The sequence below is a fragment of the Balearica regulorum genome, chromosome 3, assembly GCF_011004875.1.
Source record: "Balearica regulorum gibbericeps isolate bBalReg1 chromosome 3, bBalReg1.pri, whole genome shotgun sequence".
Classification (NCBI taxonomy): domain Eukaryota; kingdom Metazoa; phylum Chordata; class Aves; order Gruiformes; family Gruidae; genus Balearica; species Balearica regulorum.
The window spans coordinates 101,191,082-101,218,278 of record NC_046186.1 but is presented as its reverse complement, the minus strand read 5'-3'; the positions used below and the strand labels follow the sequence as shown (position 1 = coordinate 101,218,278).

Below are 27,197 nucleotides of genomic sequence, written 5' to 3'. Positions count from 1 at the left end.
CCTTTTGCTCACGATCAACTGCAAGACAAATTAAACTGCTTTACTATGATGTGCAAAGTTTAGTGATTGTTTTATTAATGCAGAAATACCTGCTTAACTTCATACCCATTCTGATTTAAAGTGCAACAATTAAATCTGATAGCTCTTGTACATCCAGATTTTGCAAGTGCTGTTCCTAGAAGACGTCATTCAGATTATGCCTTGCATTTGTAAAATCTGTCATTTTTTAGTACCGATGTGCTTTATTAACTAAAATAAACTGTACAAAAAGCTGTAGAGTTACATTAGCTTTGAACAATGTAGGATACACGTTCTCTGCCAAACTTCAGTGTGCAAACATTTTACATTTTTTAAAGTGACAAAATTAAGCCAACCTTGAAGTCAGAGTTCGTTACTACATTACAAAACAGGAGACTAGATATGGCAAAAGAAATTCCCCACTGAAATCAACACCATTGTATAATTTTATTTCTAATTCTTAAAAAAATATAAATGAATTTAGAAGAGAATCACAGTATAAGGGCCCTAACATATTAGACCATTACAAGGTACATAAAAATAGAAGACACAGATTTCTTTGAAACTTTAATCCTTTGATTAAGCAGCAAGCATATCACTCTCCAGGCAAACACTGCTTAAAACAAACCCTACCCCCCAAAACAGGACGTGCAAACTGTATGCACATATTCTGCAAAGCACACAATAAAGACATTTTGCTATGTACATACTTAGTACTACAAATGCTAGGAGTTCCCTACTGTGTGCTACAGTGTATGTAAATTAAGAAATACTACCCATCTCTGACCCTCCCTCCCCCCTTCAAATACAGCACCTTTGCCCAGTTATAGAATATTTAAACAAGATTAAACGGAATTACAATGTACTGAACAGTTTTACAGCAGTTGGTGGTGGCCAACTGTACTGCAACACCCAACATTCTGCATACTGAAGTCTATTGACAAGAGACAAGACAAAAATTAGCAAAGGTACAATACACACACCTGGGAGACTCAATGTTAAAAAAAAAAAAAGAAAAAGAAAAAAAAATCCTGAAGATGTATCTTATCACTGTTAACAATTAAACTGAGATACTTAGGATGTCAAAATGTACCAGATTGGTTTCATATCAGTTTTAAAGTCTGGAAAGCAGCCAGATTTGTGTGTAGCTGGTGAGGGGACACTTATGACTCCCAGAACACAAGTTTCAGTGACCACAAACTCCTCAGTGCTTGCTTTACAATGCCGCTTTTCTTAGACGAGGTCATCTGATGCGCACAGAGTGGCTAAGAATCTACCCCGATTCAAAAGAAAATTTCTAAGGAGGACCTTTTGTACAAGACCTCAGCACACCAGGGAAAGCTGTTTGGAAAGGAAAATCTCTCAAGTTTGATCTGAAAATATTTTAAAATTAAAAACTAAACCATAAAGGTCAACACCTTTACGGCAATTCAGGCCACAACTATCAAACTTTAATACTAGATTTACAAATGAAACAGGATCTGATGCTGTAAGAACTTCCCTTTGCACATAAAAAAGACCTTAGCCAGCTCCTAAACTGATTGTTAGACCATCCAATTTATCTGTGAAAAAGCCTAGGGAGAGCACATTCCATTTTCAAATAGTCTCATTTTAGTCAAGGGCAAATCTAGTTAATAACAGAATGGATTTAAAAGGATTTTCAAACACCATTTCAGCTATAAGCAAAACTGATTTTCTAAATAGTATGGCAGTTGACATGAATGTTATTACATAGTCAAGAATGCAATATTTTTTGATAGCTTGATTCAGGTCACACAGTTTCAAACAGTGCTACTCAAATTCGCAGCCTGGTTTACTTGGAGAGTAGAGGCATCTACTTTTTAAAATAATAATTAAAAAAAACCCCCAAACAAACCCCACTAACCTGTCCCACTCCCCAAACACTGCTGGGCATAAATCAAGGTTTCAGACAAGAATGCAGTGGAAAGAAAACTTTTCAATCTCCTACAATTTGGAAGCAATTTTTAATACCAAAATGTAGATTTTACTTATTCAATAAAACAAATTAAAAACCACCCCACCCACCCCCAATAGCCTCAACCCAGCTAATAAACTTTGCCAGAAATCAGAGATAATCATTTAACAGCAAGACTGGCAGCAGGTAACTCCACTGCCACAATATTCTATTACCACCATCAGCCTTTGTATTTCCCTCATGAATTCTTCGGCAAGGTATCAATGATCTAACATACACAAACTGGACACAGCCATTCTCAGAGGAATGAAATTCTACTGTACTTAAATTAGAAGAATTAGTGGAATAACAAATTAAGTTAATGGTTCTTGCTATATGGTTCCTCTCCTGTCATCTCCCTGGGTGGTAGAAGTTTCTCTCTCTCCACCTCAGCCCACACGAGATATTGCAGCAGGAAACTGGACTCCTGTTTTCAGTTAACTTCTATGAGTAGAACATGTGTGAGATTTACTAAGTTTGGTACAATAGCTCATTGAGTCTTCAGAATACTCTTTCAGAGGAGTATTTAATAAGACAGTACCTTTTTAAACAAGAAAAAGTGTTCTGGGAAAAACACGAAGAGAAGAAACACCTACATTTTACAAGTGCGTGAAATGCTTCTACTGTTATCTAAACAGGGCCAAAAATTCTGAATCTAAGGCCATTATTTATTTGCACTAAAAAGTAAAAAAAACAAAACAAAACAAAAACAAACCACAAAAAACCCAATAATAATTCACACACACAAAAACCCCAACGCTACATTTAAGTCTCCTACAATATTACCTATTCCTAGATTTGCCAGACTACTTTCCTGTAGTTAGATGCTTGACTACAAAGGACTGTAATAAAATAAATAGAGTAAAAATCAGTTAAACAAAATCTTGGTGTGTTGGACATTTATTCATTTAAGAAGTTAGCTTCCTTCAACAGTTATTCACATAGAGGAGGGCTGTATTGTAGGTCATGTTCTGCTGTACAAGTCTTCGACATAAAAATATTTTTATACAGGTGGTCATTCACGTGGTTCTGTTTCTAGTTATTGGCTTGCTCCTCTGTAAAACTGGTCTGATACCTGTGAAGGCTTGCTCTTTTCTCCCCTTCATTATTTGGAAAAAAAAAAAAAAAAAAAGTACATTGATACAATTTTTCAAATGTAGGAGTTAGCATAATTCTGCTTTATTTCTTCAGTGCAGAGTGGACTGAGATTCTGTCTGAATTCCAATAAGCGAGGGTGGCTGCTGGCCACTAACCGTGGTTAACACTGGCCTTGGGTTTAGACGAGGAGGCATGGAATTAGCTGGGCGGATGAGCGGTGGGGGAGGCTGATTTAGAGTCGGCCTTGGCTGAATAAATCGCGCCTGCTGTTGAAGTGGTGGAGGCTGGCGATGGAGAGCAGGAGCAGCAGGAAGCGCCGGACGAAGTAACGGGGGCGGCTGATTTAAAGTTGCCATGGGAGCGGTAGGTGCTGGAGCAGATGCCTGTGCTGGAGGTGAAGGGCCTAAACACTGAGTGGCCGGAGTGCTTTGTGCCTGCACAAAGGACAAAGACAAGACTGCGTGAACAGCCATCCCGGCCAGAACGCGATGCAGTTGGGCTGCCACTGGCCACTACACAGGAAACAGCATTTAAAAAAACAAAACAAAAAAACTGAGAAGTTACTGAAAAGAAATCACCAACCAAAACATTATAGACAGCAGAACTAAAAATATTTATGAAGCAAGAGTCTTCTTCTAGAACAAGAACTGTATTTTAACAATAAAACAGTAACGTGATCATCACTACGAAAGGTGCAGTCCTGCTCCCAGCTGGTTAACGACATTGGCTGAAGTTCTATGCAAGCTCGTCATCATTCTTTAGAATGCAGTTTGCCACTCCACACCAGTTAACCTTACATTATATCACTAAATAAAATGCTGTTCCTCAACCCATGCTTACTTATTTCTGGTACACAAAACACACCTCATCTTCTTCATCAGTGCTCTTTCCTGATGGCACATTAGAAGTATTTTTTGTGTCCTCCCCTAAAGCAGAAGCATCACCATTAGAAGCCAGGGTTCCTTGTTCCGCTTCCCATTCCTGCAATACCTCCTCTAAGTTAAACCGACGCCTGTAGTTTACAAAGAAGTTCTTCACTTGGCCAACAGTCTTGTTGCCAATTACATCTGCAATAGCTTGAAAATCTTTACCATATTTTCGGACACCTGGAAGGCAAAGTAAATAACATAGCTGTGAAGAATCAGTCAGACACAGCTACGTGTGATGTATTTATAGAGAGAACCTATGGGACCTGCAAACCAAGGACTCACTAATTAGGAGGACTTCTCAATTAGGAGGCGGCCTCAATTTCCATTAAAACAAAATAATTTTTAATTGCACAGCTATCAACATACAAATCAAGAACTTTATTAAAAGATCATTACCCACTCTTCTTAAATATCCTGGCTTACTCGCCAAGCCTCCCAACCTAAAACCACGGAGATCTGGCCTCTGACAAATAAAGTAAATCCCTCAGTGTGCTTGCAGTAAGGGCAGAAGCCCAAGACAAGTTCAGGATGGGAGAGGGAGGGTGACCGAGCATGCGTGTATAGCTGTAAACAGGGTATAACACTAGAAACATTGAGTGACAAACATTGACAGCTTCTACAGGTTCCCTCTGTGCCAGCTGCAGGCGGATGTTTCTTTGCCCACAACCTGTGCAGCAGGAGTGGTAGAGGGCAGTAGCTACTGGACCGAGCACAGGACAGAACAGGGGGGCACATTTCCATAAATCACGATATACTGCTCATCCCTGTGCTTGTGACATGCTCTACTGAGGCTACAAGGAGCAACTGGCAAGCATTCACCTGACAGAGTCTTTTTAAAGCTTTTGTCCACCATTTGAGCTGGGTAGAAGAATATGGGGGTTTGGGGCAACCACCTTGGGGCATGTAAGTAAAAATAAGCTACTGGTGTCTGGTTATAATACAGCCCAGCCCAAGCCTCCAGGATCAAATTCTCCAGCAAGAAGCAGCATGAGAGAAGATCTTTGCCTTGTTCTTTTCATTCATTTTCATATCAACATCACTTTTGTTTACAAGCACTTCACAAGAAAATCCCAACATGCAATTTTTAAAGTTCTAAAACTACATTTGCATATAACACAATAAAAGCATTGAGTACAATGCTCCATATTTTTTAACCTAAAATTGGAATTATAACTTAAAGTTTATTGATTTTCTCTCAGTTGTATTTTGGGTATATGTCTAGTTCTTCCTCCCTCCTGCTTAAGAAAAAAATTCTCAAACTCTCCGGCATCCTAGAACACAGCTGGTAGCTGCACAAAGTGTATTTTTAATCACCAGTGTCCAAAAGTTTGGAGACTAAAAGAAATAAAATAGAATTTTATTCCAGATTGAGTAAACAGGAGACTGATTTTTTACTCTCAGCTATGCATGCGTGAATTACAATTTGACTTCTGTGAAGCTCCTGATAACTAAACTAATTCAGAACATATGACAGTGCTTAGAGGACAGGCACTTTGTCTCATTAGAAGAAAAGAAATTTATGCCTGATTGCATGCCTCACTTCAAAAAGTGAAGCAAAGGATTCAGAAAGTGAGAGTTGTTTCAAATCTGAAAGCTATGTTTCTTTTCAACTTAATTGTGAAGAGTATGACCTTCAGAATGTTCTGCTCTTTCTACTTTCTTCATTAATAGGCACTTCTGATGTGGTAACATACACTCACTGCAATTTAAGAGAAAAGTTCAGCTCCAGGATAGTAACAATTTCTGTAGCTGAAGCTGATGTTTCAACTGTCAAGAGCCCAGCTACATTATTTAAGATCTTTTCTGGGGCACACAAAAGAATCCAACCATCCTGACTGCAAGAACCTTGGAAAGAAAACAAAGGGACCTAGCAGAGCCATGTGGGAGAGCATGCATCTAGGCAAAGACAGGGATTTGGCTCTGCACTTTATCAGTTGTATGAGGTATCAGCTATACTCCTTAAAAGCTGTGTGCGCCCACACAGCACTCCCTCCAGTGCTTTAATATTCTCTGATTACCCTACCATTACCATCCTTACTAATTTATAATGATCATTAAGTGTCCACCGAAACATATCTAACACCCTGTACAATTAATCAAGTGAACAAAGTGCCCAGCAGAACAAAGCACATTCTTATTTGAAACCTAATACAGACTTCCAGTGATTTCAGCCTTTTCTGTTACTATGCTGTCTATACTTCTTCCTTCCCCTTACTCTGCAAAACAACCGAGCCTGTTGGCTAACTTCAACTAAAGTTGTCACAGATAAGGTCTTTAAGCCAATTTCCAAGCAAACAGCTTGAAAACAGTGCATTTTGCCTTCACTAGAAGAAATATCTAAAGAAAATAAAATTTCCTTAGTTTAGCTAGGAGCACTACTCATTTTGGATTCCTTTCAGAGTGTTATTTAGTACTGCTCTAGCATCACCACAATGACTTCTACACAGTGATGTAGTAAATTCCTTTTAAGCTGCATCAGAAACAGAGGAAGTTCAATACATGTTTATGAAAGTTTATGCATAAGGTGCTGGCTTATCTGTAAGAGTTGATGCCAACCCATCATCCCTTTCAAATTGGTGCACATTACTTACACATCCTTATACAAATTCTGTGCTAAACATCACCCAATTATTTCTAAAGTGTTTAATCTGTTATTCACTAAGAATAATTTTATTAGGTTGCTGAAAGTGAAGCTCAAAAAAGATGACTGCATACCCTCACTTCACATGAATGACTGTCTTTCCCCCGACTCATTTGAAAGTAGCCCTTGTCATGGTAATCCTTCAAGCTCTTAAAAACTGCCCAGTTGCAAAGGTGCACTTGAACACGTGGATGCTCACTGTTACAATCTTGAATGTCTAACTCAGAGAAACTCATAAATCTAAGTCTGATGCTGTCTACGCTGCCTAACGTTGTGCAGCTCAGCAAACAGCAAGGCACACAAAGCATTAGCCTGGGTCCAAAGCAATATAATACAGCTCCACAACGAGGCAGAAATAGTTAATGGCAACCTCTGGGTTACGACAGCTGCAGTTTCACTGTGATGGGATGACAGTGCTCTTGGCAACTACCTTACATAGAGTTACATCCCAGTTGTCCCAACTGCTGTGGAAGTCATGCACTGCTTTTCAATTCAAATTTTGTTGTTTTGAACAAGTTTTAAACCATTTTTGCAACTGCAATTTTCATATGGCCGAGATCTTAGTTTGAAAAGATGATCCTGCCTATACATTTCTATACATAAAGTCTGTAACTTAAGAACACCTTAAGCCATGAAGTTGCCCGTTACATTCAATAACTATTCAGACAAAATTGAACAGTAACCTGATAAATTATACTGCAAAAGACTGAGTCAGAGATATAAGTCTGAGTTCACAACCCCACTGGAAGCAGCAACACTGCTTTTAAGATTACACACTCAGCTCTATTTTAAGGTGGGTTTTTTCATTGCCTCCTCTTTAGTTACAGCCAGTCTCTTGAGAGTAGCCCACAGATGAGAAGAGTTTTTTTGTGTTTAGGAAAAACAGTACCAAAATTACATTACTGCAGATTATTTTTATGATTTCTGTGGTTGGATTTAATGCCTGAATTCAAGTGAACAAAACACAGAAGTGCAACCTACCTGCTTAATGCTTATGGATTTCTGTAAAATTATTAAAAGCACATGCCAAAATGTATCAATACATTTGATGAAATAAATCTATTTTAAATGTACAAACTGAATGTCCCCATGGTCAAGTCAACTTCCAAGTTCAAGCCTAACACACATCATGGCTTTTAGTACAGCAACCATGGCTACCTTCTTCTAAAAAAAAAAAAAAAAAAAGAGTCAGGGCAAAAGATGGCATGGCTCCTTCTTGCATAAGTCTACTAGCTCAAGCAAGTATTTTGAAGCAAGAGATCAGTGTTCTTAGCCTGACGGACAGGGGTTAATACCTACAGCACTCTCATTCAAGGAGGGAGACTCTACTACCGGGCAGTAGGTAAGGGAGGGATAAGAATAATATTTTGTTCCTGGTGTTAAGGTTCTCTTCCCATCTCCATTTATACAGTGGTAAAAGAAGAGGACTAAAAAGGAAACAATACATACAAGCAGCACATGTAAATTCAGTGAAAACAGGTTTCTTTCAGAAGGCCTGATTTCTCACCCCACTCTTAAGTATTGAGGCTGACTACCTTTATAAAACATGAAACATTCCCTAGAGAAGAGACCAGAAGACTAGAACTCCTCTCCGGGGAGTCATCGCCAACCCTCATTCTCTTTTGCCTGTGCTCCAGTTCTATTATTTACCTTGTCAGTCACACACTGCCATAGCTTAACAAAAGCTAAACACATTCTTATTGCTCCCCAAACTGATGCTTAGTGAGAGTTCTGATAACTAAACTATGAAAATGCAAGATGGTCTGAATTATTTCATGCTAAGGCAGGTACAACGAACCTGGATTTTCCCCACTTCTCCAGCAAGCATTCTACTTACTGGACTATCATATTAAAGATAGGCATCTCCTTCAGTTGCATTTGGGAACAAAATTAAAAAGTGAGCTTTCTAGCAATACTGAGCTGATGACCTTAGGACAGAAAACTGTTTGGAAATGCAAATCCCAGTCTGAGGCATGTAAGTTGAGAGGCATGACTTCAGACACACCATGCTCTTCAGCATTTCCATTCACGCTTCAAAATAAGCCTAACTTGAGGTTCAGTCATCTGGCTAATAACTACCAGGTATGGCACACCTGACAATTTTACACCGATATTCCGATCCAACTGAAGGTTTTATACTAAAATTCAGCCTTTCATTTTAAGGGTGAAGAATACAGAGAAATAAAGCAGATGTGTATAACTAAGCTGATTATATTATCTTAGAAAAGATGATCCATAGAAGCGAGTCAATATATAGTGTCTCCAAGACAGCATTAGTCTGTCCAGGTATTTCCCTTGCATGTTCCTTGATTAGGCAGTGCATGTTAAAGGAAGACAAGAGTCAGTTTTCCTTCATATAAATGAAATAACTGAAAATCAGCTGTATCAATAGCCTAGTAGAAAATGTTGGGTTTTTCTCCAATAAGACTGTTAGTCAAGTATCCATATCCAGCTTCAGACTCTTAAAAGGTCTCCACTGGGTAGATACTTTTCTCTGTTCACGAGGGAATAAAAGAGCAGGTAACTGTAAAGACGTTTTACTTCTGCTTTTTCCTACTTTAAGAATACAGAGAGATGTCTCAGTAAGTGTTTACTTCAAATTTTATTACTTCAACTATTCCTTCAGTCTTCCACTTTAGAGAAATTCATGTAAGGTGATTTAGAAGATGATTGAAGGGACCTTTTGGTACTACTACATTAGTTAAACCCAGCTTAGCTTTTCTATTCAAGATTTAATATGGGTAACTGAAAAGCTAGTGTCATGTTGCTTGAATGAATGCCCTAAATATTCTCACTAGTTTTTCTGTTTTCTCAGTGACTTTCTTGTAAGACCAGATAAAGTTTACCTTTTCATTAAAGGGAAAGACAAACATAAGCCTGAGTACCTCTTCAAATCCTTTGCATCAGATTTCAAGTTGCTACTACTATTAACATACCTTGTACTGCAAGAAGCTGCTCTTCTGTGGTCCAACGGGCATTGATTTTCTGATTAGACTATTAAAATCAGAAAAATGGCACAAAGATCATTAAAATGTTTCAACAGCTGCAAAATATCTGAGCATCAGAAAGTGTTTAACGTGCACTACATTTTGTAACATGTCTTGCTTATAAGCCATAAATTTATAGTTTAAGATTGCTTTCATATAGAGGAAGTAACATTTAAGGATTGGAGCTTAGGACTACACCAATAGTTTTTTCCTCTGTTTTACTGCAGTTCTTAATATCAGCTATATCATAACTTATGCACAAGCTAATGATCTTTATGCAGACAGAATTTGAATTTATAGTTACATTTATCTAAACTATTAGGACTTGGTGTCTGGAATGTTTTGCATTCACCTTATGTTTCATATGCAAGTCTTTAAAATAAGCAAAAAAAAAATAGAGAACTTCAGTTGCAATAAATCATTCACTTTGGATGCCCAAACGTATATATAGTCATGCTTTTACACAGAACATAGAATTTACTGCTAGCAATCTGTATTATCTACTTTTAATCAGAAACCCCCCCCATATATCAGGGCTCAATTTCATCTCCCTATTGTCATGAACAGACACGACATTTCAGTTTTTTCTGCTTCTTTATTCAGCCAGTTGCCATAAAAAAGCCTACCACTAATTTCTTGTAAAGAAGCCAGACTCACCCCTGCATGTAATTCAACGGATCCTGTTTAAGCTGCTGCTGAAATGCAAACACTATGCTGCAGCAAAACACATTTCTGTAGCTTCCCACTAACGTAAGTGCAAGGCCACAAGTTCTAATATTTATTCTGATTTACCTCAGGAGGTTTGAATTCTTCAATCCCGCCTTCCATTTTCTGTTTAAGTGCACTGTTTACTTGCTTAGCATTTTGAACCTTGGTCAAAAACAACAAAGTTAATCAGCTCCACAAAGAAAGTTGGTCACTTTACACATATATCTTCACTAGGATTGCCACAAGTGTACCTCCTAAGTTAGAAAGAGAAATATTACGGTTTAAGGTTTCACTACTTTTAACTGTTTAAAAAAAAAATTAAAAAATACAGCACAGTTTACTATGGAGAGAAAAATATTTAAGCCAGTCTTTCAAAAGAACAGTTTGTCTGCAGGAATATTAAAAGCAGGACATAATAAGCAAGTTTGATAATGTTGCATATGTTCTTGAAGAAGAATGCAGAATATTCTAGACACAAAACTTAGTTCTTAGAAATCTAAGTGAGATGTATTGTATATATTAACTTCTTCTCCAAAAAGCACTTTGGGGAAAAAAAAAAAAAAAAAAAAAAAGATTTAGATGTTTCCAGTTAGTTCCTTCTGACAGGCTGCTTTTTCTTGACCTTAGATCATCATGATTTCATTTAAGGGTGATTTTTGAAATTATTTAAAATGTTTCAATAAAATATCTTAGTCTATAAAAAAGGAGAGAGCTTCCAAATTGTACATATACATATCTATTAACCATTTAAACCTGACAATGATGCACATAAGGTAACACAGGTAAGAAAATAGTGTTGCATACTACGGTGCACAGCTATTACAAGTGTTCTTAAGTATGGACACAAAAGCAGACAACTCAGTGGGAGATTCCAAAGGCTGCATCTCCGAGATCACTGCAAGAAAAAAAGAGAAACACAACCTCAAGGCTGTAACTCACCTACACTTAGGCTAAAGAGCGAAACCCACCTATGCTATTTAGCCCCAGAGTCCTGCTGTGACAGAAAGAAGCATATTTCTCCTGTAAAAGAATACAAGGGAGCAAAATCCCATGAAACGCTTTTTTCACTCCATGATTTTGCAACGTGGCTGTTCTTAGCGGTCTATAAGGATGCAGAAATTCCAGGAGATAAGCCTTGACTTTGTAGCCCCATCGCTCCTAGAAAGCAAGCATGCACATACTGCTGTACCCTTAGAAGCTGCGTTTCAACTTTAAATGCGAAAAATTAACATCTTCATGTGAAGGATGCAGACAATTGTCCTCTTAAAGGTGAAGACTACAAAGCTTTTCTAAATTTAATAAGTAGAAAGCTCATCAATTCAAACAGAGAAATAACTAGGCCCATGTTTCCTCCCACCTCCCCTACTTTCATGGTAGGTGGGGAAGCACATCCAGAAAAGCAGCTACAATTAAGAATCACAAATGCAACTGCCTCAGCTTCACTTGTCTTATTCTCATTTGTCACACAAATACTTTTAACAAAGTTGAAAAAAAAAATCAAATGTGACTTTGGTTTTTTCCTGTTCCCACATCTGTAACATTGTTTTCATGCCATACTCCCCCTTCCACCCCCCCTCCTTTTTTTTTTTTAAAGGAAGTCATCTTGTTTCATGTTATCCACAAGAGCACAGGAACATAGAAAACAAAACCGAAGAATAGCTAGTCAGCTAGTGTCCAACATTTCTGGTGATAACTGTGGAACAAAATTAGTAAGACTCACATTAAAGATGTTTCAGAATCTTCACAGATAATCTTCAAAATAATTACAATCAGAACAATCTGAGATGAAAACAAAACAAGACCAATAACCCATGGTACCTGTCGCTTTAACGAGATTAGTTCCATATCCAGCTGTCTAAGAATTGTGTTGGCTGCATTGGGACTACAGGAAACAGCTATCACATCTTCCTGGGTCAGGTACATGCCTTTTGGTGGACGACATTTGGAACGCTGAGAATGGTGCCGATGCTGCAAGCTCTGATACTCTCTTCTACCCAGACCTATTTTGCTGGTCTGAACAGGCTGCTCATTATTGCCCTTTAATTTACAAGAAATAAATCATTAAAGAATAACCGTATCTTGTATACAACTTTATTGTTTAATAAAGTATCACATAGCATTGTAATGTCATATTCATGACAAAGAAAACCTAAGCTAACATCCTCCTCTGCATGCAGTATCCAAACTAAGTCTTGCAGATGAGCTGATGGAGCATACCATTTGCTGGATAAGCCTGCATTAGTCTGAGAAAAGTCACTTTCCAAAACTTTTTTTTTTTTTTAACATCGCTGAAAATACAATAAATTGTATAGAAATCAGTCTGAATACTGTCAAAGAGGGGAAAAAAAAAAATCAAGAACCTCTTGTGTATGCAGAAGGTAAAGAATATATATATATTACATGTTTAAACCAAGTAATCAGTGAATTTACACGTTTATTTCTGGTAAGATATGAAAAGTTCAGGTGAAGATCAGGGGAGAAGAATGAGATAAAGTCAAGCAGGATAGGCAAGAACGCAAGATGACACTTTTCCCTGCTGCAAGTATTCTATGGAAAGCAAGTGCTGTTCGCTTTGGGAGGGGATTTGAGATTTGGAAGACAGAGGATGGATGTGCTTTTGCAGTCATTACAAAAATTCCATGTAATTTAGCAAACTTAAACCTTTGTTGTTTGCTTTTTTGAAGTGGAAAGGGATAGCAAAGGGGAGATGAAGTCTTTGTAACTGCTGTTTTGATACGTTCAGACACCTAAAAATTTCAGCTTTGTCTTCAATGAGCACTGTTGCAGAACAGCTAGTCTGCATGTATGTGACTCCTATAGAGCAACCGGGTAGGTTCCCTACAGACCAGGAGTAGAGAAGCAAAAATTACTTTCCCTGCAAGGATTTTCCAATTCAAAGCAATGCTTAGCACCAGAACAGAGATGGGATTCAGGCTTTTTGCTACTTGAAGCAGCTCCCTACTGCTCCTCCCTGCTGGCATCCAGGCAGGTTAAGAGGAGGTGGTCATCTGATCACAGTGAAGAGAAAACAAATTGCAGCAGCCATTATTATTATGTTCTGTAGTGTTAGTACAGATCAGCAGAGTATTTTGCCCTACTATGCTTGACCTTCTGCCACATCCTCTTCCCAGCTAATGTAACATCTTAATCCAGTGCACAGACTTCATAGAGGCCATCTTAAAAACACTTAAGATACTTGCTCTTCCTTGGAAAATTTATATAGAGCCTTACATCTTTGACATCTAAAAATCCCAAGGTTAATTTAACTTCTGGCCCATTTATACAATTTGTATTTTGAGTCTGCATTGCTCTTTCAGTATAAATTTGCAGTTCCTGTCTGTACAATCTGGATTTAAAGTGAAAATATTCTCTCGATCTAGAATGTTTGGTTTGTTTTAGTTTTCTCTGGTAACAGAAAGTTTCTATTGCTCTGTGCATTCAAGTAGCCTACTCAGTTTATATTTTGCTTAGGAAGTGAAAGTACACAAATCCTACCAGAAATACTAGATCACAAAATTATCTTATGTAGATGCAAATAGCTCAAACTGCAAACCTATTTGTCCTGTTCCTAGACATCCATGAACACACTACTTTCATTCTGGACTGTGTGTACCGATTCAAACAATAACCAAATAAAGTAAATTGAACAAAATAGCCCTTATTTAGAAGTGGCTTAGGCAGCAACTCAGATCAACAGACTGCAAGAACATTGTTACAACAGCAGAATGAAAAGTAAAACGGTTCATTATTAGACCTTGTGCCATTTCAAGTTCTAAAAACATATCCTGGCATGTTAAAATAAATCTCAAACCCTTTTACGGAAAGGGGCAATTGTCCTTTTTTCCCCCTGAGGCAGGCAGATAAAGCGATACATTGAAGGTCACTGCAAAGCTGAGAATGGAATCTAAACCTATCGCTTTTGGTAGAACTGCAAAGTTTTAATAATAATCCGAGATATCACTTCATGGGAATGCTGAGGTTTTACACTACCTCTCCTCTCATTCTCAAGAAGCATGAACTGTCCCATTTTAGGAAAATCACAAATGGAGTAAGTTGATCAAAGTAACAATCAAACGTTTACAAACTTAACTGTGTTTTTCTAGTCTTGTTCATAAATGACTTAGTTTACCAAAAGAACTCCCCAAACCCCCAAACCATACCCCAAGCACTGTTAGCTTTACAGATAAGTACTCTAAGTGTTCAGAAGGAGACAAAAATGTTTTTCCCTACATTTATTAGTAGAAAGCGTCTCAATAAAGCCACGTATTAGTTGAAATGCATAACCTCACTGTGGCTTTGAAAGAACAAAAAAGAAGTTATTCTTGGAAAATTGTTATTTAATTTTAAAGTGCAAAGAAAACATTTAGATTCCAATAATTTACAACCAGTAAAACTGTAAACATATTAACAAGACAGAGGCGGGAAAATGTTGTTTTACCACATACTAATAGCATACATCTCTTCTAAAACTTGAAGATCTCTCAAGAGGTAGTGAAGGTAATGAAAGATGCATTTATGCCCACAGAACGGCAAAAATACATGATTAAATATTGTTCAATCAGAAGTTGTCGAGATCTTGATCACCCAGAATTCCTGTGATTTCAGCAGGCTGCAAGGTAAACTCCTTTACTACAAGTCATATTCTTCACAGTAACACATTCACAGAAAAACCGACATTCACCATTACGCTATCTGTTACCTCCTTTTTGGCTTCTTTTTTGGGATCATAATCACTATCATTTCCATCCATTGGATGAGCTTCTTCTACGTCATCATCACTAAGGACAGATTATAGGAAGCTGGTCATTTTATCTATTTTTCTGTAATTGTTTCAGCTATAAGGTCACTAAGTAAGCATAAGGATTTTACATTTCAGGAGCTCTTTTCAATAACATATAATTAAATAGACCCTTTTGCTCTAGCTAGGCAGTTTTCCGTAGATGTAAAATTGTACTTTCCAATATAAACGTGATTATATTACTTATACATTCAACATATTAAATTAGTTTTTAAAAAGTGCAAGTTAATACTCAAGTATACTAAGTGCAATATAATTTTATTTTCATAGTAACTAGGGGAAACGTCATTCCCTTCTATCCAAGACAATGTAAAACTACTTTGAGCTCTAATTCTCTTTGACTGATAGCAGTTCTAAGTCTCCTAAAATAAGACTTTATATAAAGTTTTGTTATAAAGCAGTAGTTGGGCATTCTAATTGCTACAGCTCTTTACAGTGGTTAATCTTTCAGTTTTAATTCCATTCCAGTTCAAAGAAACCCAAACAAAAAAAAACCCAGAAACCCCACACACCTACAAAAACACTCTCCTCCCCACACAATAGTATAGGGTTAGACTTCTCAAATAAATCATAATTTCTAAACTGCATTCCCAGACTTCACACTTTTTTTAAACCCTTGTTTTTACAGTTATCCATTAAATAACACTCTTGAATGCTTACAACTCACACCAACTGGAGTAATATAGGTCTTAACACACAGGTACCAAACCCTCTGCTAAAAGCAGAGACATCACCACAGATGCTCAAACCTAAAAACACAGTTCACACTGAAACATAATGGCTAGAAATTACTCTGACACCTCTACCAAGAAAGACTTGGGTCTCTGGTTAGAGAGAGAATAAGAATATAAAACTTACCTGTCACCTTGATTATTTCTATTAGCTAGTTTTCGAGCCTGTCGATCCATCAAACTTGTCCTAGAGCGAGTTTTTTTCCAAGAATAGTAATATTTTACAAGGCTTGCAATAGTCTTGTCTGGAAGCTAGAAGAATTCATTAACATATTAATACTTTTTAAAATTAAAATTCCACTCAAGATTATAATTCTGCTCTATTTACAACCACCTTTACCCAAATATATTAAATGCATGGATGAGATGGAAAAATATATATTTCATATATATTTTTAAAAAAGGGGGAAGGGGCTTTTTTATTAGTGTGAAAAAGCTATAGGTCCAAGAGACACGATGATATTAACTTAAATCTTATATTCAAGGTTGTTTCTGAAGTTTTTACACAGAAATCAACACGAAAGTTTAGCTTATCAGGAGCCTTTGTTCTTAGTGCACCTGAACTGTTTAATGCTTTTGATTAAAATATTACTTTACCATTTGCTGGATCCTGTGAAAGCTCTTTCCATGGAAGCTAAATGCTTGTTCAAATAGGACTTTATCTTCAACTGTCCATTCATCAGGGAAAGGAGTGAAGTTAGGGAGATCCGCAAGGGACTTCTCAATATTGTGTTTATGCCAGAACAACATGCCGAGAGCCTTTGAAAAGAAATAGACCCTTTTTGGATTTAGTCAACTTTCTAAACTGTTAGGACAAGTTAAATTAAAAAAAAAAAAGTAATTTATTTATTTAAAATAAAATTTGACTATCAGAACCCCTTCTCAAAACGTATTTACAATTTTATTGGCCATGTACTATAGGTTACAAAATTCTCTTCAGAGACAAAATGAAGAGTGGGCACATTTGTACTTTATTAAAGGTATGAAAGCTAGACAATTACGGTTGGCATGGCAGCAGTAATTCTGAAGTAGCATGAACTAGGCTGACAGGCTCAAATCTGACCTGCTTTCTTCCTTTACAAGCATGTATCACCTACACAGTTCCTTATAGGTCTTCAGGCCTTTATTACCAGCCCACTCAAAAAAGAAAATAAAAATACTTTTCAGCAGCCAGAGGATCATCCAAAATGCAAGTCTGAAAGTTCAAAGTGAGAGAGGTCTTTCTACAACTCTCCAATCCACAAATAACAGCACGGTCACTTCCATGTCACGTGCACCTAATAAGGAATGGAAATTTAAATATGTTTTCTTACATAATTTCATTTCTCAATATTCCTAAAGAATTTTATGCTGATTAGACTTTCTGCCAGAGAATCAATGACAGATTTGATGCCAAGTCTGGCATGGCAATTGGAAAACGCAATGCACTCGGTTTCAACCAGACAGTGCAGACATGATCACCAGTTGTTCATCAGCTCTCCAAACCCCTGATTTCACATCCTCTAATAACCTGAACATAGCAAACCTCTCTTCTTGTTGAAATGACAAGTGACAAGCACCTCTTGCAAAGATAATTTCTATTCCACTGTGAACAGTCTACAAATATTTTGTACCAGAAGTTGTTTTGAAAATTAGCCTGTTTTGTAGACTTATTTTGAGATGTCTCAGTTCCCTCTCTCCCCTAACAAAAGCCAAGCCATAAACAAACATCACCAAACTGCAAGTATTCTGAACATCGTAACATTGACAGCTTCTTTTTCAGATAGCAGTTGACTAGCAAGTCTTTGCTGTTATGAGCTTCCATCCTCTAAAACTTGATCATACAACTTGTTTCCACTTGTACCCTAAATATTTTCTGCAATAGGTAATCTCACTTTTACACAAATTGGTTATTAATTTAGGAAGAAACTTGCAATAGAACTAAGTGCAGACCATCAAAGTTTTATCCTGTACTTTTTACAGGATGGTGGTTATTTAAAAAAAGTTAACTTGTTTGCTACTGTCAAACCCAGAATTTGATTCTGTTTTCCTGCCTCTGAAAAAAATCACTCTCTTAGAAATTGGTTTGCCTTTTTTTTTTTAATATGCAAGAAACATTTTCAGTGCTGTCCCTATCGCAATTAATGGTTCAACATTGTACTATATTTGAATTCTAATATTAAACATTAAATTTGTAAGCTGCTTTCCTAAGAAATTCTTTAGCTAAATATACACACACAATTGCATGACATGCCCAGTGTATCAAGAAACATACCAAACCTTTCAAAAGTGCACATTACAAGCTGAGCATGTCATGAAAACAAAGAGCTCAATCTTTTGCAGAGAATCCAGACCACAACTGTATGCAGATCCATTTAACTGCAGTGTTTGCTGCCGTGCCTGAAGAGAAACAGCGTTAATTAATGGTAACCAAGGGAAGAAAAAAAAGAGTTGTGTTATACTTTTATATAAAAAAAAATCCTTTAAATGAGCACTCTCATTTCATAGCACTTACCTGTTCCACATTGTATCCATGTTTTTCCTTTGCTATTGCTATATATTCATCCACTGTAACAAAGCAATTTCAGAATTATTCTTCGGTACTTTTAGTTCTGCTATAAGGTGACACAGAATTAGCCATCTAACATGGGAAACAGTCTTCCCATGCTTTAATACACTGCATAGGCCCAGGTCCCCCCAAAATGTTAAATGTATTCATAGCTTTATTAATAATAAATAAGCCTACCGTCTTTAATCCAACATTTAATTTTATAAACTTTGTACACAAGTTAATTCTCAGTGAAAAAGATGCCTGCTTTCACATTTTTACTACAACAAAGCCACAGAGGCTCATCATTTATTTAAATAAATCAGAGACTAGCTGGTTATTGAAAGGCTATGTCTTCTTGGAACCCAATCCTAAGAACAGAGACACGCTGCGAGGGGGGTGTCTAGACACCTGGGTTAGTTTAAAATTGAACTACTTCTACTGTTTGTATTCCCAAACATGTTAAAAATTAACGTAAAGAGATCCTAGATCAATGATTGTGCATATCCTCGATATTAATATAGTTTTCACTGACCAATGTTAATTTTAACCTGGCATGAAGTCAGTTTTCAATAGAGAATATGAAAATTCAATAATTAGGTCATCAAATTCACCAATAACATTTTTTAAATTGTATTTGGCCGTACTAGAGCCAGTTTTGAGTTGAACACTTCCCATCATTTTGTAATTAAGTCCTGCTAGCTTTGATCTTCAATGGGTCCTTTTTTTATTGAAACAAACTCTTCCCATTTGCCTTCTACAATTCACAATTAAGTGGCAACTAAATGTAGTTGAAAGGAAACACGATTGAGAAAAGGAAATAATTAAATCCTCATTATTCAAATAAACCAGAGATGTCCTTGCCCTGAACTTTTGCAGCAAAGAGTTAATTGTACTTTAAAGGAATTAAGAAAGTGTTTAATAATCATAGTTGCAGAGTATTTTATTTCAAACTATTCTGCAGTAGTAGAAGGTATGTTCCCTCAAATGCAGAGGGACACAAACCTTTACTGGTAATAAGCCAAAACTGTCCTGAGGACCAGGTTCTCATGACTGCATCCTCAAAGTTTACTCCCCTATGTTAGATATGGGAAATTCTAGCATAGAAGGCAGGTTTAAGCTAGATTAAACAGATAATTGGTCATATTTAGTGAGATGACTCCCATATTTCAGGTCACTTTTGAAGGGAGAAAATACTCAGTTTTTCCTGATAAGATAGCAATAATAATTTCACGTTGAACTGGGCCTCAACACATCTTTTCTGAATTTATCCACCGCAACTCCTTCTCCTAGAAGTTTAGAGCAGCAAGTTCCTCATGTTTAGATGTTTTACTCTTTTATTAATAACTAAAGGTTTCACAAGCACTGATGATCATGCAACACAGGCAGTGTGATTTGAAACAAAGACTTAACTATAAAATGAGAAGGTAATTTTTGCTTTCTCCAGAGTTCTCTAAATAAAAAAAAAAGAGAAGCTTTGTGTTTAATTTACTAATTTGCAATTTCACTCTGTGTAAAATAAAGAGCAAACAGGCACACCAGAAACTGTTATTTAGTTATACTTAAGCATCCTAAGCAGGGAAGGACTTACACTTGGCATCTGGAATATTATGATATGGAGACCATACAAGCATCCCTCCATTATCTTTATCAGTATATTTTGTGGCACCTGTAAGAAAACAAGTAAGTCTCAGTATTTGTAAATATGATCTAGAGAACACCTATTCACAGGGCAGTAAGTAAAAGTCAATCCTATTAAGAAGTCCAGCCCAGCTACTAAGGGGAGGGAAAAAAAATATCATTAATTCTACATTATTTCCTTAAGACATGAAATGGTTGAATTTGAACACTACTCTTATAAGGTTCAATCATAACTGGATATTAGACAGGATACTGGTTACAATTGCAGCATTAAAGCGCATTGCTAAAGTTGATATGGGTGCAAAGTTTAGAAATACTTGTGTTTGAACAGTCCTCCAGAAGTTATGATTGTCCATTAGTATTCTAGGAGTATTAGGATCATAGAATGGTTTGGGTTGGAAGGGACCTTAAAGATCATCTAGTTCCTGCCATGGGCAGGGACACCCTCCACTAGACCAGGTTGCCCAAAGCCCCATCCAGCCTGGCCTTGAACACTTCCAGGGAGGGGGCATCCACAGCTTCTCTGGGCAACCTGTTCCAGAGCCTCACCACCCTCACAGTAAAGAAGTAGTCCTATCACTACAAGCTGTGTTAAGTTAGGCTTCTTTATAAAAAACAACAAAAAAAGAGGTAAGGGGTAGAATACAGTCACCATCCATGATCCTTTCAACAAGGAATTATACCAGAAACAATTTTGTTCATCTGTCTCTCTCTAGTCTTGATATTCACAGACATGTAATTTTGATATTCATAGCCAAGCAAATTGTGTAGCTGCAGAAAGTAGCTAGGTGTAAAAGTCATCTTTGGTTGGTTGGTTGGTTTTTTTTGGGGGGTGTTGGTGTTTTTTTTTGTTTGTGCTTCACCTCAAGGTAGCAAGGGAAGCAGTCCAGGTTACCTAACCAATCAGGAAGACAGAGCAATTTTTGCAATACTGATGCAACTTTGTACAAAGCACTAAATCATACAGTCTCTGGTTTTTAAAAACACACTGTAAAAGGAAAGGAAATTCCCCAATACTGGAAAAAGCATTAACTAATAGTTACTTTTCATGAATATTTTACAAACATATGCTACTAGATAAAGTCTCTTACAATCTATTTGTTTACCACAGTTTATCTTGCTAAGACATTGCTCAACAATTGGAGTATTTACACTTGTGTCAGTATGAATTCCTTGAGGAATCACCCTCAGAGGAACTTTCCTTGAATCCTTCTTGGAGAAGGATGGATTTTTTTATTCAGTGAAACAAGCAACTTTTCACCCCATTTTAAGCTTCCACACTTTATATTTAGGTTCTACATCTTGTTGAAGGAAACAAAACAAATCAATGCTTTGGAAAAGAACAACTTAGTGCTTTCTAATTACGTACTATGTTTTGCTGCTCTTCCCTCTTTAGTTTGGCAGTGTTTTGTATTTGGTATCATCTTTGCAATCTTTAGATCCATTATGACTGTGAACTTTGAAAACCAGTTAATTAGAAAAACTAAAGAACTCATGTGTCTTACAAAATGAGATGTGTAAGACAGATAACTTGTTACAGCATTTATGGTGCATTTAGGTTAAAAATGTACATACATTCATAAAGCACCACTTTCAAAGCTCTGAAAGGGTGTTTGTTATATTAAGGAATTTGTTCTTATATACCTTCTACTTCAGAGCAAAAAAGCATGCCATTTTTAGTCATTAGGAATGCATTATTTCATTAAGACTAATGCAAACATGTTACAGGCACATTTCTCTTGTCCACTCAGTTTTTATCACACATAAATGACCACTACCCTGTACTCCACTAAGAGATGAAGAGAAAACAAGACCACTAGAGAATGCATCAGAATTTCAGGCTGTGAGCAAACAAGGTCTAAACTTAACATGGATATACCCTCAGTTTTTCCTTCCAAAAAAATACCAGACACCTGCAGACAAGCAGATATAATGGATATTATCAAGTATTGAATATTCAAGTACTAAAGTGAAAAAAAAATGTAGTTTCAGAGTCCTATCATTTGCACCTGCAGGACATCACGTATGCGGTGACGCTCCCCTACCGAGGTGCCACCCTCAGGTGACTAACAAGCAGCTCCCACCAGAACACCCCTTTTCGAAGCAAGGCTGTTTCTCCAGCAGGAATCAGACAACTGTTTCCATTCAGGTGGCATCTTCACACTGCCAAGAGGAAAGTAAGGATGACAAAGGAAGGATGGGATGCATACAGGTAGCTTGAAGGAAGGCATCCTATCCTCAACACAGGACATCCATAGCTACAGTACAGAGATCCCTCCATCTCCACACGCAGGACCACGATCTACCTTTATGAGAATTGCTTCTTGTCCTTTGTGCTCCAAGCATTCAAGTGAGCAGCACTCCCTCCCAAAAAAGGCTGTGTTATATCTCAAGGGCAACGTGATCTTTATCTGCCAGATCCATTCTTATTATGGACAGAGGCTGGAAATACCAGGCAACATGTTAACCAAAGCATCTTAGAAAAGCAGAGTTTTAAGCCAGTAAGAAAAACCATGAGCTACATCTCAAATACAACAAGTTTCCCCCTGCCCACACCCCACATTCAAGCCACTTAGGAAGAGGTTTCTGTATTTTGGCTGCTACGCTCCTCTGCTGATACCACTTACTAAACGGGGCTATCTGGAGATGACCCACAGGCACTCTCCATGGCTTCCAGAATAGAGAAACTGTAGCAGCAAGCTGACACTCTCTAAATTTCAGCTTAGCATTCGAAGTTCGGTACATGTCGAAGATGCTGTTCTGTATATGACTCCAAGTACTGAAAATGAAATGAAAATCTGGAAGCATACAAGACTTAATAAGGGCATTGTGGGGCAGCATGGCAATTTAAAAGTATATTGGTTTCCAGCATACAAAGTATGATCATCTGCTTAAGACCAAGCTTTCAGAGTAGGAACTGAAACACAGAAACTAACAGGAAGAAAAAACTAAATTTCTAAAGTAAAGGATTGGAAATCTTAAAAATAAATAATTAAAAAATCAGGGAATGTGATGACAGATGGCATGGAATAAGTAGAAAATCTTATATACTTCACCACACCATTTAATAATTCCGATTGCAAAACCCTGCATTCACACAGGAAGACTAAAGGGAGAAAAGTTATAAAGACATACACAGAAATGGATTCCATAAGTGACCTTACAAGTTAGAAAACATCCTTCTTGACAGCCTGAGAAGAGGTTAAATGGGAAATAAGTATTTCAGCACTAAGTAAGCAAAATTCATACTAAAGCCTTTGGGAAGTCCAAATCTGAGTAGAATAAAACTTCTCTAGCAGTTCTCTCATGTGTGGATGACACAACAGTATGGTGCATCTCCGGTGATGGCTTTCTCCCCTACACGCTACAAGAGAATGCAAACAGCCCACATGATAAGGATACCAGCTTTGTAACATCCTGCTACATCTAGAGGTGGGTCAGAAAGTATGAGCAGAAACAATTTCACCTCAAGAATATAAAGCACTATAGGAAAACCAGCGGGAAGAAACAAAAATCTGGAGTGCAGGAGATGGTTTATTAACTCAGTAAGTTAGGTAAGAATATATAGGATTTTTATTTTATTAAAACTGGTTTTTGCAGTGAGAAAATTTATCTCACTGCAGTAGTACCTAGTGACAATTAAAAAAGCTATCTCCCTTACAGCTCTATATGAAGGTTTGCTTGTAAGAAGGGAATGGTGGGGGAAGAGGTAAGAAAGAATATGTTTAAACTAACTTCTCCTATTGTTGCTTCCAACCACATTCCACTGCTTCCAAGAGACACTTACAAACAGTTGATTCACTTTTTCTTTAAAAAAATTCTTATTTAAAAAAATTCTTATTATCAGGTTAAAAAAAAAGTTTACTACTGTCACAACTTTAATCGTGAATGTTTTGTTCCTCAACGTATTGTTGTAGAGCATTGCTTACGAATATTTTTCAACACAGGCTAAACGAGGCCAAAGGATTGGTAGTTATTTTACTCATTTTAGTATTTTGTGTGTGTACTTTGTATCTTGGAGTTCAGTCTAGTTTCGTCTGTCATTGATTTCCTTCTCCCACCTATTTGTTTCAATGGTGCTAAAACCAGCAGTCAATGTACTGTAAATAAACATACATTCTAACATATCTGGTAAATCCTCAAAAAAAGGTATTAAAACCATTCCAAGAAGAAACAGCACTAAAATTAGTTAATTAGAAATAGTGCCTATGTCCATATATGCAAAGTTAGAAGTATGATGGAGTGTCCATTACATAATTTTTTGCTACCAAAAAAAGTAATCTAAGTGTAGCTATGACAAAGAGCACAGCTTTTTGTCCAGCGTTACTTCCATCTCTAAGAAATGATGCCTCAAGACTCATCAGAAAAAAACCCCAACCAACAAACAACCATGGCGTAAAACCTCGCTGAGATCTGCTCAGATAACCGATATGCTAACATGTTAAGTATGTATTATACTAACACACTTACGGACTTTTTTTTAAATTTTGTAAGACTTAAATGTTCAAAAAAAGTTACTATCTTTTTGCCCTAATAATCAAAATACACACACTAAGAACAATACTACGCATTATGCCTCTTAAACAAGATTTATTAAAGAAATATTTCCATCATTAAGGAAATTGATAAAGGAATATATATTAATCCCAGTTATTGGGGAAAGGAACATCAGTTAAATTCCACCCTCCAGAAACACTTAGGAGCTCTAAAAAGTCTGGTTATAAGACGCCATAATATTAGTTCTGTAGTTGCAAATACAATGATACCATTGCATATTTAGTTTACAAAACTGAAACCACAGAACCTCAGCTGTCCTACAAGGGGTAAAGAGTTCTTTTAATTAAACGGAAAACAATTTTTCTAATTTAAGTGGCCTGTAGGAAAAACAAGCCCAGGCTGCATGTTAGAAACAATCATTTTTATTTGTTTATTTTTATGTAGGCAATGTAAGAATAAAGGGTGTAAACGGTTAGACTTATTAACAAAGAGACCTAGACTATGCGCTCCTTTCTAGGGGAAAGGCATTTCCTTATGCCAAGATCATGCATCCATTTAATCCCACCCTCCCCCTTTCTTTCCCCCCGGCCTTTTCTTTGGCCTGTGGGGACTTGCGCCCATCAAGAGGGGCTCGCTCCAGCTTTAGGAGGCACTATGTGAGAAGCTCTGGCCCAATCCTCTTCCGGTAGGAAATCATCTGACACCAATGGAGCCTGTTTGGAGAACAGGAAAGTAGATAGGCTTCATCTGACCACTACAGCAAAACTAATAAACGCTCCTACGCTCTCACTGCTCGGTGTAGTAACGCAAGATAGCATTCTAGCAATTAACTCGCTAAAACCGAGTACCAGGCTATGCAAGCGTACCCAGTATTCCTCGGGGCGGGGCTGGGGGGGGTAAGGAAGGCGGAGGAGAGCAGCTCAGCCTGCAACAGCGGGGCTAGCGAGGCTACTACAGCACACAAAACCAGGGGCAGGAGTTTCCCACTAAGCGCATCTTCCACCCAGCGCCTCCAGCACGCAGCCAGGTCTGCTCTGCTTCCGGCAGGGCGCATCACTTCCCACCCTTGCCCGAGAACATCCATCACCCCTCGGCAAATATTTTTAAATCACCTTGTTAATATACTGTATGCGTTATGGTTTAAGGGGGGGGGGGGGGGGCATCAAACCTTCTTCTGCTTCGCCGCCTCCCGCCGGATACACATAATCCGGCTGATACCGAAGTGAAAATTTCCCACCGCGATGCCCCCCCACCCCCGGGTGCACAGAGAGCAGATGCTGCTCCTGCCAGCCTCCCGCCGCCGACACCGGATCGCAAACACAAAGGCTCAAAACCCAAAATAAATGCAACCCCTCGGCCCCTCGCCGAGTCGAGCCCACCCCAGCACCAAACCCCATCCCTCCCGCCTCGGGAACGGCGGCGGCAAGATGTCAGGTTATAGCCGAAAAGCGATTTACCGGGCTCGAAGTCAGGAATGCGCGCCTGGTATTCCGCTCCGACCCTCATTCCTACATCTGCAACGCAAAGCGGGGAGAGAAATTAACGGCTTGGGTGTCCCCGGGCGGGCGCTGTCCCAGGCTACCGCCGTGTGGCGGGCGGGCGGACGGACGGGCTGGCGGACGCGCCGCCCGGGAGCCCCCGCCGCCTCGCCGCGGCCGTGCGGAATAAGCCACCTCCCCCCCCGCCACCCCGCCCGCCGCCGCCGCCGCCGCGGATTAAGCCCCGACGACCGCCGGGGAGGGGGCCAGAGGGGGGAAGGGGGAGTTTATTTCAGCGGAACAATGGGGACGGCGGCGGCGGCTCCCGGGAGACACTCCCTATCGTTAAGTACCGCGGGGCCGCCCGGCAGCCGCGGGATCGCGCCGCGCGCTCCCGCGCCCCCCCTTCCTCCCCCGCCCCCCCACCTCACACGCGGCCGCGGCCCGGCCCGCCGCAGTACAGGCGCGCGGCGGCGGAGGAGTAACGGCGGCGGCGGCAGCAGCAGCAGCGCCCGCGCCGCCCCGACACCGGCGCGGGGGAGGGGGAGGCGGCTTGGCTCGCCGCCCCTCCCGCCGCCTCCACCACCCCCCTCCCCCCGCTGGCGGGGCGGCCCGGGGCCGGCCCCAGGCTCGCACCGTGCTCGTCGCCACTGTCACCGCCGCCGCTCTCCGGCTCCGAGTAGTGCCCGTTGGAGGGGCTGCTGCTCTTGGTGCCGTTGGGGGCTGCCCGGCTCTTGCCCCCCAAGAGCTCCGCTCCCTTCTCCATCATACCCGGCATATCAGGGCTTGGGCGGAGAGAGCAGGGGAGAGCGGCGGCAGCACGGGCTGCCGAGGGGGGGAAGTTAATACGGAGCCGCCATGTTGCCCCCTCCCCGCCCCCCCCTCGGGCCGCCGCGGCGCCGGCACCTCCTCCCCCCCTCACACCGCCCCGCGCTCCCCCTCCCCCGGTGCCGCGCAGCCCCCGGGAATCCCTCCGCGCCGGCCCGGCCGGATCTAGCCAAGGGGGCGGGGATGCCAGCAGAGCCCCGGCGGCGCGGCGGAAGGATTCCGTTCGCACCGATATCGGGACCTCGCCGCCGCTCCGCCGTGCTACCCCGGCGGGCGGGGGCGGAGGGGAGAGGGGACTATTTCTCCCGGCGGCGCAGGGATCTCGGCGGGGAGGGGTGGTG

The 27,197-nt window shown here is 39.3% G+C and overlaps 1 protein-coding gene across 7 annotated transcripts; it reads right to left on the bottom strand.

Annotated features, from left to right (window-relative positions):
- Positions 1-51: 51 nt before the first annotated feature.
- RCOR3 (REST corepressor 3) lies at positions 52-27,197 on the bottom strand. 7 transcript variants are annotated; one of them, XM_075749189.1, is made up of 12 exons: positions 27,086-27,197; positions 26,008-26,064; positions 20,004-20,081; positions 18,380-18,432; positions 16,483-16,644; positions 16,013-16,137; positions 15,056-15,134; positions 12,175-12,393; positions 10,441-10,518; positions 9,598-9,655; positions 3,956-4,197; positions 52-3,525 (listed from the first exon to the last, which is right to left on the bottom strand). In XM_075749189.1, the coding sequence occupies exons 2-12, from the start codon at positions 26,054-26,056 to the stop codon at positions 3,181-3,183; spliced, it is 1,488 nt and encodes a 495-aa protein (XP_075605304.1). In that variant the 5' UTR covers positions 26,057-26,064; positions 27,086-27,197; the 3' UTR covers positions 52-3,180. The 7 variants fall into 7 exon arrangements, with proteins under 7 accessions (XP_075605304.1, XP_075605302.1, XP_075605303.1 ...); XM_075749187.1 differs by lacking the exon at positions 27,086-27,197 and adding an exon at positions 26,665-26,951; XM_075749188.1 differs by lacking the exon at positions 27,086-27,197 and adding an exon at positions 26,455-26,570.

What these genes read in the sequence shown, in the direction of transcription:
- RCOR3 (XM_075749187.1), bottom strand. Translation starts at nt 26,806, where the DNA reads ATGCCGGGTATGATGGAGAAGGGAGCGGAGCTCTTGGGGGGCAAGAGC. An exon ending in CATTCCTGACTTCGAGCCCG is followed by an intron (nt 20,082 to 26,007) that starts GTAAATCGCTTT and finishes GTTTTCTTACAG; the next exon opens with GTGCCACAAAATATACTGAT. An exon ending in GCAGCTTCTTGCAGTACAAG is followed by an intron (nt 4,198 to 9,597) that starts GTATGTTAATAG and finishes TTTGCCTTCCAG; the next exon opens with GTGTCCGAAAATATGGTAAA.